Source organism: Muscardinus avellanarius (genome assembly GCF_963383645.1).
Source record: "Muscardinus avellanarius genome assembly, chromosome: 6".
Classification (NCBI taxonomy): domain Eukaryota; kingdom Metazoa; phylum Chordata; class Mammalia; order Rodentia; family Gliridae; genus Muscardinus; species Muscardinus avellanarius.
In genome coordinates, this window is record NC_137791.1 from 17,368,247 (window position 1) to 17,386,020 (window position 17,774).

The 17,774-nt window shown below is 42.4% G+C and overlaps 1 protein-coding gene across 2 annotated transcripts in view; it reads right to left on the reverse strand.

Moving 5' to 3' along the window:
* Positions 1 to 228: 228 nt before the first annotated feature.
* Positions 229 to 17,774, reverse strand: part of OTUD4 (OTU deubiquitinase 4) — a gene marked incomplete at both ends in the record, with an annotated part of 43,984 nt that continues 26,438 nt past the window's right edge. The window contains 11 exons of one of the 2 annotated variants that reach the window (XM_080698056.1): positions 229 to 1,443; positions 3,119 to 3,159; positions 5,105 to 5,365; positions 6,291 to 6,429; positions 8,518 to 8,595; positions 9,252 to 9,307; positions 10,924 to 11,047; positions 11,888 to 12,050; positions 14,341 to 14,527; positions 14,627 to 14,730; positions 16,182 to 16,276. In XM_080698056.1, the coding sequence (XP_080554182.1) occupies positions 229 to 1,443; positions 3,119 to 3,159; positions 5,105 to 5,365; positions 6,291 to 6,429; positions 8,518 to 8,595; positions 9,252 to 9,307; positions 10,924 to 11,047; positions 11,888 to 12,050; positions 14,341 to 14,527; positions 14,627 to 14,730; positions 16,182 to 16,276 (2,463 nt within the window). Of the gene's footprint in view, positions 1,444 to 3,118; positions 3,160 to 5,104; positions 5,366 to 6,290; positions 6,430 to 8,517; positions 8,599 to 9,251; positions 9,308 to 10,923; positions 11,048 to 11,887; positions 12,051 to 14,340; positions 14,528 to 14,626; positions 14,731 to 16,181; positions 16,277 to 17,774 lie in introns of both variants that reach the window. The other variant, XM_080698055.1, reaches the window with a different exon arrangement.

A 17,774-nucleotide genomic window follows, 5' to 3' on the forward strand; every position in this document is an offset into this window, starting at 1 on the left:
ATGGGGGCAGTAACTAATAAATAAACAGATTGTGAATGAAGAAAAATGGCAATGCCAGAAATTCACCTGCCCTCAAACTCATCCAAAACCTTGTCCAGAATGGGAGTGAGAGGGAGGGGGAGGGGAGGAGATAGTCCGATTTGGGATTTTATTTATTTATTAAAGCCTTCAGAAATACTCCATCTAAGCAAGGGCTTCTGTTCTAAAACACTGGGGCACAGCCATCAATCAAGTCTGCTGTCCCCGGTGGCCATCTCCCATCCCTGACCGCCTCCTGTCTCCCCTGTAGGGGCGTCCTCTGGCATTGCGGTGGTACTGAGAGCCCTCATCCCGGCTTCTGCTCGGCTGCCCTTTCCAGGACTCCTCACCTTTCACCTGCTGGTATCCGCCCCTGCCCGCAGAGCCCCACTCGCTCCTGTACTTCCTGCCTCCGTACGTTTGATTATAGAACTGCTTGGCTCTGCCACTTCTCAGAATGTTGGACACCTCATTCTCATCTTCCGAGCTCTCTTCTTTTGGTCTGTGCACTCTGCTATCTACAGAGTTGGCCCCAGGGCTGGCCAGGTCAGTGGTCTTGGGATCTTTTACTTTCTCAGGCTTCTCTTTCAGATTCTGACTGGTCCTCTTGAGCTCAAGTTCAGCAGGCACGTTTCCTCTCTCTCTGTTTGGAATCTGACTGGGAAGATGAGCCTTTTCCTCTGCTCCTTGAAGGACAGCCATCGGGCCCAGATCTGCCCTGCGTGTCTGGGATGACTGCGCTGCCCGGCTTTCATGCTTGCTGCTCACACTTGTCTCAGGGACGGAACATGCACCTTCATCCCTGGCTTCTGGAAACTCGTCCACTGCTGACACTGAGCCACACTCTTTAGACAGATCCAGGTTTTCCAGAGGCAGATCCAACTCTCCTTTCTCATCAGAAGGCAGGACTATATTCTGCCTCATTACAGGATTTTCTACAAATCCTTGCAAAGGGTATCCATACCAAACATGAGGAAAGAAAGGAGGTGGGATGGGCACGGGGCCCAGGATGGGGTTAGGTCCAAAGGACGGCGGTGGGTACACGCTCTTGCCACTTAGTGACTCTTCATATTCAGCATGAAGAAGTTGCCCAGGGCTCTCAGATTCAAGATCAGCCTGGTATGACAACTGTCCATGACTTTCCGACACCTGAGCTGGAGGGATAACCAGAGGTGGAGGAAATGCAGGCGGCCCAATATCTGCCTGTGGCATCTGACCATTAGCACTGACTTCAGTCTGCATGGAGAAGTGTGCGTCGCTGCAAGTACAGTCACTCTCATGCTGAGCAGAAGGAGCTTCCTGGAACCAAGGGCTGTGCGGGTACACAGGGACAGGGACCTTTGGGTACATCCTGCAGGCTGCCAGGTAGGCCTGGTGCAGAGGGTACAGGTAAGAATGAGGAGCCCACATTGGACAGCTATATGCCTGAAAGACATATACAGAACAGTAAAATAAACAAAAAGGGAAGAGGAAGATTCGGTACATACCCATTTAAAAGTACTAGGCTCTAAGCCAGGTGTGGTCTCACATGCTGATAATCCTAGTATTTGGGAAGCTGAGAAATACAGATGATGGGTTCAAGGCCAGTCTGGGAACTGAGCGTGCTGCCTGTTGTAACATTTAAAAAGGGAGCCAGCCGTGGTGGCACATGAGGATCCTGAGTTCAAGGAAGAGCCTCAGCAGGTAGTGAGACTTGCATCAACCTGGGAGACACTGGTTCAGTCCCTACTACCATTAAATATATAAATAATAAATAAGCAATGAATGCAGCACATGGTCTTATGAACTTGGTCACTAGAGCCACACATGGTGGCAAACACCTGTACTTGGGAGGCTGAGACAGGAGCATCACAAGTTCAAGGACAGGCCCAGCAAGTAGTGAGATTTATCAACCTAGGCAGACCCTGTTCAAAAATTAAACAGTCGGGCGTGGTGGCGCACGTGTGTAATCCCAGCGCTTGGAAAACTGAGACAGGAGGAGAGTTGCACAGGTTTGAAGCCAGAATCAGCTACTTAGTGAGGCTCTCGGCAACTTAGTGAGACCCTGTTTCCAAATAAAGTATAAAATAGCCTGGAGGTAGAAAAGCCCCTAGGTTTCACTCTCAACAACACATACATAAATAAATAAATAAATAAATAAATAAATAAATAAATAAATAAATAAATAATAAATAAAATAAATGGGCCAGGTATGGTGGCATACGCTTATAATCCCAGTATTTAGGAAGCTGAGACTGGAGAATTGTGGTTCGCGGACAGCTTCAGCTATTTAGTGAGGCCCCCACAATTTAGTGAGACCCTATTTCCAAATGAAGAATTAAAAATAGGGCAGGGGGTATAGTTCGGAGGTCAAATGCCTCTGGGTTCCATCCCCAAACCCCCCCCCCAAAAAAAAAGAAAGAAAAAGAAAAGAAAAAAGGCTAATGGTGTATCTCAGATGTAGAATGCCTCTGGGTTCAATCTCCAGCACTCCTCCCCCAAAGAAAAGAAAAAAATTGGCCACTAGACATGGACGGGACATTTCATTTGATATTCAACTGTCTATATCACAGAAACTAACTTGAGATATACAGTTATCTAAACTGCCTTTCTATGGAAATTTAATTCTAGGTTGGCCACATCTCAAAGGGCCTCTCTAGAGTGCTAGTGAAACCTCCCACCTTACACAGTAATGCTTTCAACGTTATTTCCTTTAGTTCTTTCAAATAATGAGGCAGGTCTAAGACCATAATGCTATTCCATAAATGCTTAAAGCTGGGTTCAGAGACACTAAATGGCTGTCCCAGGGCAACACAGACCAAGTACAAAGTACTAAAGCCAAACTTCAAGCCCATTTTTCATTCTATTCCCCAGGAAGGGCAGTCCCAGGAACTGTCCGAAAGCATGGTCAGTCCTGAATATATTCCCCTGTAAAGAGGACAAGCTGCAAAAGTGGGCCTTTCTAGCACCAAAAGCATGCCGGACACATCTAAAAATGCTGGTTCTTAAGGATGAGATTTAGAAGCTGAGATTAATGACTGATACAGAGCAGTTCTATAGTAATAATAATTAAAACATCGTTAATTAACTCCATAACATTAAAATAATAAAATGTAAATACCTTCACTCCAAGATTGAAGAAAAATCGAAGAATACTTTTATCTGAAAATAAAGTATTCACTCATTGAAACTATGCATTCACAAAGCTTTTTTCATCACTCAATCAATGTACAGTTTAAAGACAATTTTATATACTAGAATTCTTTTTAACATGTGATATAAAACATAAAAACTATGATAACCACAAAGCAGGCTTCTACTACAGGATAATTTAAGGTTCTATGTACTTTTTCTCTCTCTTAACATCTAAATCCCAAAGTGGTTTAACAGTGGCCCATAGGCTCAAATATCAAACTTGACTAAAAAAACAGATTATCTAGCCGGACATGGTGGCATATGTTTATAATCCCAGTACTTGGGAGGCTAAGACTGGAGGATCATAGGTACAAGGCTAGCATCAGCTACTCAGTGAGGCCCTCCACAACTTAGTAAAACCCTGTCTCAAAATAAATAATTATTAAAAAAAAAAAAAGGCTGGGGGTATAGCTTGGAGGTACAATGGCAGTGGGTTCAATCCTAGTACTGCAAAAAATAAAACCAAATTGCCCACCTAAATACAAAAAAAGGGTCACCGCATTACTCTTTTAATTTTACAGATATAAAATTTTGCAAGCAAAAATTGGGGACTACAGGTATTATCCTTAATAAGAGAACAAGCTAACCAGTGGCACATGCCTGTAATCCCAGGACTTGGGAGGCTGAGACAGAAGGATTGAAGGTTCAAGGCCAGCCTTAGCAAGTAGTGATACTCTCATCAACTTAAAGAGACCTTGTTTCACATAATAATAAAATAGGGTTGGAGGTGAAGTTCTGCGCTAGAATGATTCTACACTTAAACCCCAGTACCACAATAAATAAAAAATAATATACTATTCTCCCTCTTTTCCATATATATATATGGAAACAGATAGGGTCATGTGTCCAGCTCCAAAAACCAGATCAGGTCAGGCATACCTGCCAGCTGTTCCAGGATCGAGAGCCTGGGACAGGGCGGTCACAGGACTGAAGCCAGTCTCAGCAACTCAGTGTGATGGTTGCAAAATAACAAATAAAATGGGTTAAGGACATCAGCTTGGAGGTAAACTATCCCTGGTTTCAATATCCAATACCAAAAATCAGAACAGTATTGAGAAAACTCAGTGTTAGTTATCTAGCTAAGGGAATTATTAATCCATTAAGTTCTATGTTTTCAATTCTATGAATATTAATTCATATCTATTGAGATAAAAGAAAGCATCATTAAAAGCTTAATAATTGTAACTATTTGTTATATATTAAAGTTTTATAGGTGTTCAACATCTTAGATGAAGGGACAAAATGGGTTAAAATCTTAATTCAAAATAGTTTCAAAACTAAAAGACATAGAAAAAGTTATTACTAAGCAAACAAATAGTTTTTCTAGTTGGGCACAGTGGTGTACACCTACAATCACAATACTGAGACAGGAGGATTACAAGTCTGAGTCCAGTCTCAGCAACTTAGAAGACCTTGTTACAAAATAAAAAGCAAAATAGGCCTGGAGATAGCTCAGAGGCAGGGGGATAGCTCAGAGGCAGAACAATTCTGCATTCAATTTCCAGTACCAAAACAACCACCAAAAAAAATCTAATAAAAGTAATCTAAAGCCATGCACGGTGGAGCATTCTTATAATCCCAGTACTTGGAAATCAAGCAAGAGGATCACAGGTTCAAAGCTAGTCTTGGTAACTTAGTGAGGCTCTCAGCAACCTAGTGAGACTCTATCTCTCCAAATAAGAAATAAAAACTGAGCTGGGGATGTAGTTTGGAAGTACAATTCCTGAGTCCAACCCATCGTACCAAAATAAATAATAAATAAAATCAATCTAAATCAGAGTTCATAACCAATACCCAAACTTTTGAAATCTTCCTTGGTTTACTAAGAAACAGATCTCGGCTTCCAGCTTCCTCTTCTTCACGTACCTGTTGGTACTCAATATATAAATTCAGTGAACTGAGAGGCTCTCACCTTTCGGCAGGTCCTCCCCAGCCTGACACAGTGAATAAGGTGGTGCAATGGCTCGATCTCCCTTTTCGTTGTAAGGAAACCCAGGATAGAGTGGGTCTTGGTAAAGGCTCAATGTCTGAGGCAAAGGCATCACAGGCTGATTAACCGCCGGTATCGACACAGGAACTGGAGAAGGTGTTAAATGAGCTTGGGACACAGCAGAATCAGGTCCAGTGGTCAGAGTCTGTGTCACTGACAAAACGGGAATCTGAGCAGGAACACCTACAAGAGAAGGAACAAAATCAAAACCTACAAAAAGGTGAAAATAATTCTCAACAATCTAAGTTTACATTATAAATGCTATAAAATTTCTAAGACTTGGTAAAATAGCAGAACTTTTTTTTTCTTTTTTGCAGCACTGGGGATTGAACCCAGAGACATCACCTCGAAGCTACAACCCCAGCTCTATTTATTTTTACTTTAAAACAGGGTCTCACTAGGTTGATGAGTCTTACTACTTGGTGATGCTGTCCTTGAACCTGCAATCCTCCTGTCTCAGCCTCCCACATACTAAGATTACAGGTCTGCACCACCACACCGTGCTTAAGAGGTACATTTAATATCAACCCAATATCCAAGTGTAGTGGTGTAAGCCAGTAAATCCCGGTACTTGAGAGATTGGGGACAGGAGGACTGCACGTTTGAGGACAATTCAACAATTTAGTGATACTCTCAGCAACCTAGCAAGTCCCTATTTCTAAACAAAAAGCTGGGGATGTAGCTCAGAGGTAGAGTACCTATAGATTCAATTCCCAGTGCCACAAAAACAAGCAACCTCAAACCCTCCCAAATACAGAGGAAATAGTGCAGGAAGTCAATTTAGAGTTAATGTCCTTGCACAGTAGCTCCCATACAGGTGTGAGCCACAGGGCCTGCAAAGAACCCAAAAGGGGGCCATAAAGGGATGCCCAATGTCGACATCACTGAAAGCAGACAATGGAAGTCAGCAAGCAGCAGACACCAGGACGCCAGGGTTCTGAGGGTGTGCCTCCAAGAACACTGCCTGTAGAGCAGCCTCCCACACCCAGCTCTGGGAGGCTCCGCACATCTAGCCTGCTCTGCTTCAGGCTCTCACTCAACAATGTAGTCTTTGCCTGGAAAGCCCATGGTCTCTTAGCTGGTAGCATTTTCTAGCTTAGTGTCTAACCTGTTGGTCCAAAAGTTGTGGGTTCACTTGGCCAGGCTGGCACAGTGACTGGTAACGAAGGCACTGCAGGGGCTAGATGTACCTCTGGAGACACAATAAGAGTGGCTGGACTCGACAGTGACAAAGGTTCTGCTGGCTTCTACAAGGTGGGGGTGGACAAAGAAAAAAGAGCAAGTTAATTAACACATATACCTGTAGTTCCCTACCCCTTTTACATCGCAAGTAATAAATAGCTCTACTGTGGTTTTGGAAATAAAAAAAAAAAAAAAAAAACAGCAAAGTAGCCAAAATAATAATATGCAAGTAAGTGCAATCCTAAACATGTATTGCCTACCAAAAGTCACAGAAGCCACGAGCAAAGTTATAAACAATTCAGTGCTTTTGAAACAAATGAGAAAAATCATCTTGAAATTCATCAATTTAGAAAAGCTCCGTAACGCCGGGCTTGGTGGCACACTCTTATAATCTCAGCTTTTGGGAATCGGAGACACAAGGAGCAGGGTATAGCGACAGCCTCAGCTACTTAGTGAGGCCTTTCCCAACTCAATGAGATCCTATTCCAAAATAAAAAATAAAAGCCATGCGTGGTGGCACACGCTTCTAATCCCAGCATTCGGGAGGCTGAGACAGGAGAACGACAGTTCGCAGGCAGCCTCAGCTACTTAGTGAGGCGCTCTGCAAATCAGTGAGACCCTGTTTCAAAATAGAGAATAAAAATTAGGGTAGGGGGTATAGCTCAGAGGTCAAATGCCCCTGGGTTCCATCCCCAGTCCCGCGGGGAAAAAAAAAGAAAAAAAAAAAAAAAAAGAATAAAAAATAGGGCTGGGAGCCAGGCATGGTGGCTCATGCTTGTAATCCCAGCATTTGGAGGACTGGTTGCAGATAGCCTCAGGTACTTACTGAGGCCCTTTGCATCTCAGTGAGATCCCGTTTCAAAATACAGAATAAAAAATAGGGCTGGGCTGGGTAGCTCAAGAGGTAGAATGCCCCTGGGTTCCATCCCTATTACCACAAAGAGGAGGGGGGGGGGTGGCTTGGAGATAGAATGCCCCTGGATTCCATCACCAGGACCACAAAAAAAAAAAAAAGAGCAAAAAAAGCTTCTGAGATAGATACGCCATTTAACTATATGCTTTCTTATAATACAAAAGATGTTGACTGAAAGGTGTAAAGCATTTAACTTTTTCTATTCTTGGAGACCAAGAACCAAAATATCTTCTAGATGCCCTGTTGCTTATCGTTTTATTTGTAATTTCACAATTTTTTTTCTTTGTGGTCTTGAAGACTGGGCTTGAGTGCTTTCTATCTCTGAGCTACACTCCCAAACCCTTTTTTGTTTTAAAACAGTCTCCCTAGGTTGCTCAGAGTCTAAGCTACTGAAAATGCTCCAGAACCTGCAATCCTCCTGTCTCAGCCTCCTAAGTACTGAGATTACAGGTATGTATGCACATGCCCACCCAATTCCTGGTATATTTTTTAAAAGTATGTGAAGTAACTGTTGCTGATGTAAATAATTCCTTCAGAAATTTTGAAAAACGTAGAAATTCAGTCTCCTTTCACAAAATCTAATTCCAAAATCAATTCAGAATGATCTGAAAAATGGTTAAAACATTCTATAAAAACGGATAATGTTCTCTTTTTTTTGGGGGGGGAGGGGGGTCTGGGGATGGAACCCAGGGGCATTCTGCCTCTGAGCTATACCCCCAGGCTTATTTTTTAGTCTTTATTTTGAAACCGGGTCTCACTGAGTTGCAGAGGCTGTCCAGTCTCAGCCTCCTGAATGCTGGGATTACAAGCATGCACCACCACGCCCAGCTAACACTGATAATATTCTAATCTTCAAAGATTACAGAAAGCCGGGCGTGGTGGCGCACGCTTGTAATCCCCGCGCTTGGGAGGCAGAGACAGGAGGATCGCGCAGGTTCGAAGCCAGCCGCGCGCGCTGGTTTAGGAGACCCTGTTTCCAAAATGAAAATGTAAAAAAATAGGTCTGGGAGTGTAGCCCGGAGGTAGAAGGGCTTCCAGGAACCCCAGTACCACCAAAAAAAAAAAAAAAAAAAAAAAAAAAGATTACAGAAAAACATAACTACCCAAATTGTGATACTAGAATGAATTCTCCCATTTCCCATAGAGTTGTGTTCTATTTGTGACCATCTACAGGAAAAAAAAAACAAAAAACAGAAAAACACCAAAGAATGGAGAACTCAACGTCAATTCCAACACTTACTTGTTCGGCAAGAGATGGGCACGCTAACTTCTTTGCCTTTGACGGTGATGTAACTCTTGCACACTTATCATCACTAACACTCTTTGGAAGAAAAAGGGGGATACAATTATGTATTTCAAAGGCTCATTATTGTGGCTTTTTTTTTTTACTCCATCTGCATCTACAGAACCCTTTCACAATTGAGGATTTTTTTCTAATCAGTTATATCTGGTCTTCCTTGGATAGGCTAACTTTGCATATCAAACTAATGGGCAGTTTTACTTTGGGACATGACTTCAAACAGCACAACCTTCTCCTTTCAATATCAAGTGATGGAGAATAAATGCTACTGTACAATTACTCAGATGTGCTGAAGTACTCTGAAGAGACAGTCATGACTTCTGAGGTACTTCTCAAACTCCATCACAATTTCTCTGCTTCTCAACTTCTCCTAGTCCAATTACGAAATGTCGAAATCACCCAGGTGGGCGGTACACAGCTGTAGTCCCAGTGCTTGGGAGGCCGAGACAGGAAAACACAGGTTTAAGGCCAGCCCCAGCAATTTATGAGACTCTCATCAACCTAGTGTTTGAAAATAAATAAAAAGTGGCCTGAGGGTACAGAATGCCCCAGAGTTCAAGTCCCAGAACCAAAAAGTAAAATTAACCGTTGACATCATTCCATCTTCTCCCATGTCTTCCTACTATACTACCACAGTGATAAAGAGAAAGAAGAGATGTAAGTACAAGACTTACCTCCAATGTGCTTGGCTCAGGTTTCTTATCTAAGTGTGTGTGTCCATGGACAGAGTCTGTAACAGATGAGATTAAAAAGGCAGCATCAACCACCAGCCACCTCTGAACACACGAAGAAGCCAAAAGGACTGTCTGAATCAACTAGTCAGTGAAAACTACAGTTTTTAAGCACAACACTTCAAATGTATTAGTTTGGCCGATGTTTCTCTCCAATAGTCATATATCTGACAAAGATAAACTGCTTAAAATTTTAATTTTTATGGTTTTGTGAGGCCCTTTGCAACTCAATGAGAGCCTGTTTCAAAATACAGAATAAAAAATAGGGCTGGGCTGGGTAGCTGAATACAGGCACACTGGACCTCTGAGCTACATTCCCAGCCCTATCCTTTTATTTTTTTTTAAACAGAATCACACTAATTTTTATTGGGCTTCACACAAAGTTGCTGAGGCTGGCTGGGAATCTCTGATCCTCCTGTCTCAGCATTCCAAACACTGAGGTTAGGTGTTCGCCACACACTAGGTGTGTGCCACCATCCCTGAGTGCTTAGAACTTTTTAAAGCTTTTTTCCCTCAATTACAGTAGTCACCCCAGATCCACAGGGGATACACTCCAAGACACCCTACTACTGCCTAATGCTCTAGTAGTACCTAATCCTACACAAACAGGTTTTACCTATACCTACATGCTTGTCATTTATAAAGTAGGGACAGTAAAAAATTACTAACACTAAGTAAAATGGAACAATAAAAACAATACACTATAATGAAAGTTACAAGAATGTGGTCCTTCTCAAAGTGTTGTCTTATCCTTTCACCTTTTCATTTAAACAAGGCACTCTGGCCTCTGTCGTACACTCAAACTGTCATCTTAATACCTCCTCCACTCGAGTCCATTACTAGAACAAAAGCACTGGAACACCAAAGGTAGATCTGAGAACCAAGACAGCTGCTAAGTGACTAATGGGCAGGGAACATATCTAAAGTGTCTAAAAGACAGGCGTGGTGGCACATGATTGTAAATCCCAGCATTTGGGAGGCTGAGAAAGGAGGATCTGGGTTCGCGGCCAGCCTCAGCTACTTAATGAAGTGAGGCCCTCCACAACTTAGTGAGATCCTGTTTCCAAATAAAGAATAAAAAATAGGGCTGAGGATGCAGCTTGAAGGTAGAATGCACCTGGGTTCCAACCCCCGTACCTCAAAAAAAAGTGTATATATGCAATACACTCACTGGCTGAAAGTATGATTCATACCCAAGTTGGAAGAAGCGGGTCCGCACAGGATTTCATTAATGCTATTCAGAATAGCACACAATTAAAAACTTAAGAATTGCCAGGCATGGTGACACACACTTGTAATCCCCGGAGTTGGGAGGCTGAGACAGGAGGATCACACAGGTTCAAAGCCAGCCTCAGCAACTTAGTGAGATCCTATTTCCAAATAAAAATATAAACAAAGTCTGGGACTATAGCCCGGAGGTAGAAAGCCCCTGGGTTCCACTCCCAGTACAAAAAACCCTTAAGAATTGTTTACTTCTAAGATTTTCCATTAAACCTTTTCTGATCACAGCTAATCTCAAGTAACTGAAACACAAAAAGCCAAAGTGTAAACCAGGGGCATGACTTCAAAAGGCACACGGCTCTAGCCCCGGCCTCACAATGGTGAAAAGGCGTACCTTTGTCTTTTCGCTCCTCTGCATCCATTCTCCGCCTGCTTCCTTTCCTATCACTTACATGTGACGATTTTCTCTGGACATTTGTGTTGCTACTTGGAGAAGCCGACTGACTCACGGATGAGCTCTTTAAAATGAACGAAACCAAACATTCTGTGTCAGAGGTTTGCCCACAGATATATATCATTCTGCAATTATTCTTAATCTCTTTATACTTCTAACAAAAAACTTCCAAAATTCATGCCCATTTACTTATCCAGTCTGTGTTCCACATCAAAAGTCTGATTAGGAAGTCAAAATAATATGCAATTATGTTTTCAGCCTGAACGAGACTTCTTCATATCCCCATTTCAGGAAACAACCCTGACTACACCTGCACTTTGGAACGTAGTCTTCGTATAAACAACAGCATCTTCTGTATCTGCCTTCCAAAGAGGCCAGTGTTGAGCCAGTTTTTTGTGGAAGGAAAAAATGAGAGCAATTTAGCAGATACAGTATATCAGAATTCTTATCACTGAACTGTTAATAATCCAAGCAAATCAGATTAAGCTCTGCATGATTCAAATTGGTAAAATGAAGGAAGTAGAATTCTATCTCTGAATTGCATCTCCAGCCCAATTTTATTTTTATTTTGAAATGAGGTCTCAGTGGCATGCCGGCATGCACCTATAACCCCAGCGCTGGGATTACAAGTGTGCACCACCATGTCCAGATACAAACTGTATTTTAAAAGTCTTCTAGGGCCGGGCATGGTGGCGCACGCTCGTAATCCCCATGCTTGAGAAGCGGAGACAGGAGGATTGCGCAGGTTCAAAGCCAGCCTCCCTGGCTTAAGAGACCCTATTTCCAAATAAAAATATAAAAATATGTCTGGAAGTATAGCCCGGAGGTAGAAGGGCTTCCAGGAACACCAATTCCACCAAAAAAAAAAAAAAAAAAGTCTTCTAAACATTAACATTATACGTACGGAAAGAGCTGGGAAAGCCTGTTCATCTCTGTTCTGAATCTCATAGAGTAAACGAGACTCTTCTATAGCTTGCTTCTCTCTGCGCTCTTCTGGTGAGAGGCCAAAGTAGTGGGATTCTCGGCTCGTGTGATCAAAATCCTCAACCTTCTCACGATCAGGTTTTCTGGCAAATAAGACATTTTTGTCAGAAAGAAAATACAAACATACTAAGTACCCCAAATAAAATTACCTGTTTTGGAATACAAATATTTGACTCATTTGAATAAGCTTAAAAATGGGTAGAAAACAAGACAGGAGAATCACAGGTTTGAGGGCAGCCTCAGCAACTGAGTAAGGCATATATATATATATATAATTTTTTTTTTTTGGTGGTAATAGGGGTGGAGCCCAGAGGGCTTTCTACCTCCGGACTATACTCCGAGACTTTTTTTTTTTTGAGGATCTGGAGGTGGAACCCAGAGGTATTTGACATTGGAGCGACACCCCCTGTCATATTTTTTATTCTTTATTTTGAAACCGGGTCTCACTGAGTTGCAGAGGGCCTCACTACGTAGCTGAGGCTGTCCGCGGACCGCGATCCTCCAGTCTCAGCCTCCGGGCTGCTGGTATTACGAGCGTGCCCCCGCGCCCGGAAGGACCTAGTTTATATCTTAGATGGAAGCAGGGTCTCACTGAGTTGCTCAGAGTCTCACTCGGCAGCTGTCTGATACTGCCTCAGCCTTAAGTGCGGAGGTTACAAGCCTGCACCGCCACGCCTGGCTAAGGCCCTGTTTAAGAAGAGCAAAGAGGAGCCAAGCATGATGGTGCACACTTGTCATCACAAAACTGGGAGGCTGCGACAGGAGGATTGCAGGTTTGCGGCCAACCTCAGCTACTTAGCAGTGAGGTCCTCCACAACTTAGTCGGACCTGGTTTCAAAATAGAAAAAATAGGGCTGAGGATATAGCTAGGAGGTAAAAGGCCCATTGGTTTAATCTCCAGATTAAAAAAAGATAAAAAAAAAAGAGATAAAAAGGGCTAGAGGTGTAGCTCAAGTGTTAAGAATACCCGGAGTTCAATCCCTAGCACCACACAAAAAAGAGACAGACACACACACAAATAATATACTTCTGGAGAATATCAAGTGATGTTGGAAATAAAGGCTGGGATGACACACCTAAAAGTCAAAGCATCCTAAGGACTGACTCTTCCCTACGGCCTTCAGCCAGGAGCCTGGAGACAGCTTAGCCGGAGACATCTAACCCCAGAACTGGGAGAACACACTGCTGGATGTTTTGTTTTTGTGGTACTGGGGATTGAACCCGGGGCATTCTACCTCCAACCTATACCAGGTCTCGAGGAGGATCGAGGACAGCCTCAGCTACTTAGTGAGGCCTTCTGCAACTTAGTGAGACCTTGTTTCAAAATAAAGTATCGCACGGGTTCAAAGTGAGCCTCAGCTATTTAGTGAGGCTTTCAGCAACTTAGTGAGACCCTGTTTCCAAATAAAATATAAAAAAGGTCTGGGAGAGCCAGGCGTAGTGGCGCACGCTTGTAATCCCCGCGCTTGGGAGACTGAAACAGGAGGATCGCACGGGTTCGAAGCCAGCCTCAGCTTAGTGAGACTCTCGGCAACTTAGTGAGACCCTGTTTCCAAATAAAATATAAAAAAAGGCCTGGGAGTATAGCCCGGAGATAGAAAGCCTCTGGGTTCCACCCCCAGTACCACCAAAAAAAGAAAAAAAAAGGTCTGGAGTATGGCCCAAAGGTAGAAAGCCTCTGGGTTCCACCCCCAGTACCACAAATAAATAAATGAACGAACGAACGAATGAACGAACGAATGAATGAAGTAAAAATATAATAGGTCTGGGAGGAGCCGGGCATGGTAGCACAACTTGTAATCCCCGTACTTGGTAGGCTGAGACAGGAGTATCGTGCAGGTTCGAAGCCACCCTCAGTGAGGCTATCAGAAACTTAGTGAGACCCTGCTTCCAAATAAAATATAAAATAGGTCTGGGAGTATAGCCCAGAGGTAGAAAAGCCCCTGGGTTCCATCAAAAATAAATAAATAAATAAATAAATAAATAAATAAAATAAAATAAAACAGGTCTGGGAGTATAGCCCAGAGGCAGAAAGCCTCTGGGTTCCACCCCCAGCACCACCAAAAAAAAAAAAAAAAAAAAAAAAAAACAGGGCTGGGGGGTGTACCTCAGAGGTAAAACGTCCCTGGGATCCATCTGGGTACCGGGGGAAAAAAAATTAAAGGTCCTTTTTTTCTTACAATATTCTTTGCTTATTTAAAGAATAAGCATAAGAAATGAAATCCTCACATGTTTTATCAACAATATTTTAACACTGTACTACAAACAAGTAAATGATTATAAAGTTGTAGCCACGCATCTAACGTGGCAAACAATAGATGCTGTCACTTGAAAGCCACTTCTCCCTTTGTTCTCTGGCCCTGGGGAAGTTACCTTGTGGTCTGTGAGGGCGTCCTGCTCAGGCCTTTGTGCTCACTAGAGGACTTCTGGGCCTGGGGTCCTGAAGAGTGACTAGAGAACCCATGTTGTCTTACTCCTGACGGATGCTGCAGGCGAGGAGGTAGTGCTGACGGGGCTTTGATTGGCTTGTTTGGAGTCTTTGGCCCTCTGTAATCCATGTCTGTGGCAGGAGCACAAAAATACCTCATAACTGTCCTATCATGAGCTACCTCAACCATGCTCACCATCCCAAAGAAGCATCAACCTGATGTGCTCCTACCAGAATGGAAGCTGTGTCCAGAAGTGGAAGGTTTCTTTAGCTTCTTTCCTGACACTGTGTTCCAGCTTTCTGGGGGAGGTGTTTTGAGGTTCTTGGGTGTGTGTCTTTAAAAGAAGAAAAATACTTATATTCCTGGTAAAAATCCTTAAATATTCTAAATAAACATTTGCCAATTCATGTAACAATTTCCAAGCCTGATGCGGTGGCACACACTTGTAATCTCAACATTTGCGAGGCTGAGACAGGAGGATTGCAGTTCAAGGACAGCCTCAGCTACTTGAGTAAGGCAGGCCCTTTGCAACTCAGTGAGACCCTGTTTCAAAATAATAAAAAATAGGGCTGTAGGGCTGGGGGTGTAGCTCAGAGGTAGAAATGTTACCTGGGCTTCACCCCCCCACACTACAAAAAAAAATATTTGCAACATTACTTCTTATATTAGAAAGAACTTTGATTTCCAGTACAAACAACATATAGTAACCAGACTTAATTGTAACCAAATAAAAAGTAGAGGGAAGCCAGGCATGGTGGCTCACACTTGTAATCCCAGCATTTAAGAGGCTGAGACAGGAGAATCTCAGTTCAAGAGTGAGACAGACAGAGGGGAGAGAGAAGAATGCCCCTTGGGTTCCATCCCTGGTACCACCAAAAATAAATGAACACATACATACATACATACATACATACATACATACATACATACATACATAATTTTTAAAAAGCCTGGCATAGTGGCACATGAACTTCCAACCCTTGGGAGGCTAAGAGTGAAGGATCACATGTTTGAAGTCAGCCTCAGCAATTTAGTGAGGCCTTCTCAACTTAGTGAAGACTCTGTTGTCAAATAAAAAATAGGCCCAGGGATGCGCATCTCGGAGGTAGAAAGACCCTGGGTTCCATTCCCAGTACCACAAAAAATAATATAGATAGATATATTAGGGAAGAACGAGTTAGAAAGGTTATGAAATAAAAAGGTTGTGAAAGACCATAAAGCAGGATATTGTTTATATTGGAGTTCCTTTCTCCATTTTCCTTATTATAGTCACATATACTTAAAATTTTCCATAGCAATGTCTGAAGTGTCATTTACTACCTTTTTTCCTAGGGACGAAAGCAGCAACCACAACAAAAGGTGCTCTATAACAACACTGTATAACAGCAAGTCCACAATATTTTACCACTTCATCTGACACAGCAATGCACCACTAAATGAAGTAGAAATGAATATGGTCCCTGTCCTCCAAAGCCCTCACTCTATAATATAGTTAATTTATATTCCATTCGTTTCCCAAATGACCTTTAAGTACAATGACACTTTTTGTGTGTGTTATGTGGTTCTAGGGTCATTCTATCTCAACCTACACTCCACCCTAACTCCTCTTTTTTATTAATTTTTTATTTCAAACAGGCTCTCACTAGATTGCTAAGAGTCTCACTATGTTGCTGAGGCTGTCCTCGAACTTGCAATCCTATTTCAGGGCCATTTAGAAACCGTTCCTGATTTCATTAGGCCAAATGGAAAACACAGTGAATGCTTTAGCAGAAGGGTAGTACATACTTTTTTCCCAGTTCTTCAACCAAAAGGGGTCCATTCTCAGTGTGAGTCCCTTGAATGTCTGCATTAGAAAATTTTCCATTGTGATCCAACCTAACCTGTTGAACAACAGTATAAGTTAAAAGTCTCCTGCTTCCTTTGCATTGATGGGTTACTGGGGTTGGATTTTGGTTGTTTTTGTTTTTGTGCTACACTGGATTGAACCCAGAAGAATTCTACCTCCGAGCTACACCCCCAGCCCTATTTTATTATTTTTATTTTGTAGCAGTCTTGCTAAGTTGTAGAGGCTGGTCTCTAACCTGTGATCCTCCTGTTACCACCTCCCAGGTCCTGGGATTACAAGCATGTGCCACCAAGCCTGACTGTTGATAAGCTTATAAATTGTATTGTCTTAGCAGGGTGTGGTAGTGGACACCTGTAATCCCAGTACTTGGGAGACTGACACAGGAGAATCACAACTTTTGAAAAGAGGCTCAGCAATTTGGTGAGTTCTGGAAAACTTTTATTTGGCTACTTTTTCCAAATAAAAAATTTAAAAAAAATAGGGCCTGGAGTGTAACTCAGAAAGAAAAAGGCCCCTTAGTTGAATCTCCAGCACCACCAAAGTAAATAAAATCAGTAAAATGTATTGTCTTGAATTAAAAAGAAAATAAGCATTTATTGGAAGACACAAAGTAAAATCTGCCCCTCTAGGCTCCCTGACCTCCATTCCTCTCAGTATAAAAAGGAAAAAAAATTTTGTTTATATTTCCAAAATTGCTTTTCTAAATAATTGAGAAGCTGGGCATCGTGGCACATGCTTGTAATCCCTGCATTTGGGAGGCTGAGACAGGAGAATCAAGGTTCGCAGAACAGCCTCATCTACTTAATGAGGCCTTTTGCAACTCAGTAAGACCCTGTTTCAAAATAAAGAATAGAAAATAGGGCTGGGGGTGTCGCTCGGAGGTACAATGCCCCTGGGTTTCATCCCCATTAGTGTGAAGAAATAATAAATAGTAAAGGAGAAGCTGAAGCAGAATCTCTGAGAGCTCCAAACAAGAGATGAGATGTAGCAACTCGGTGAAACCCTGTTTCCTGAAGAATGCTCCTGGGTTCCATCTCCAGTATCGCAAAAAAAAAAAAAAAAAAAAAAAAAGTTTATCTATGCTGGGCATAATGGCACATTGGTAATCGTAGTACTTGAGAGGCTGAGACAAGGAATTTAGGTTCAAGACCAGCCTCAGCAATCTCCTTGGCAACTGGGCAAGCCCTTATTTCAAAATAAAAAATACAACAGGGTTAAGAGTGTACCTCAGAGGTACAATGCCTCTGGTTTTAGCTGTGACCTTTTCTAAAAATCTGTAAAAATAGATACACCAACAGTTCTCTAACACACCATTGGTAGTACTCAATTATAGTGATAAAAGATCACCACTGCCAGGATAGCTGTGTGCTATCTGCAATCTCGGTACCTGGGAAACCAGGAGAGGAGGATCATAGTTTTGAGGCCAATCATAGCAACTGAGCGAGACCTAGCTTCAAAATCAAAAATAAAAATAAAATAGAAGCAGAGAGCCGGGCGTGGTAGAGCACACTAGTATCACCCTAAAAAAAAAA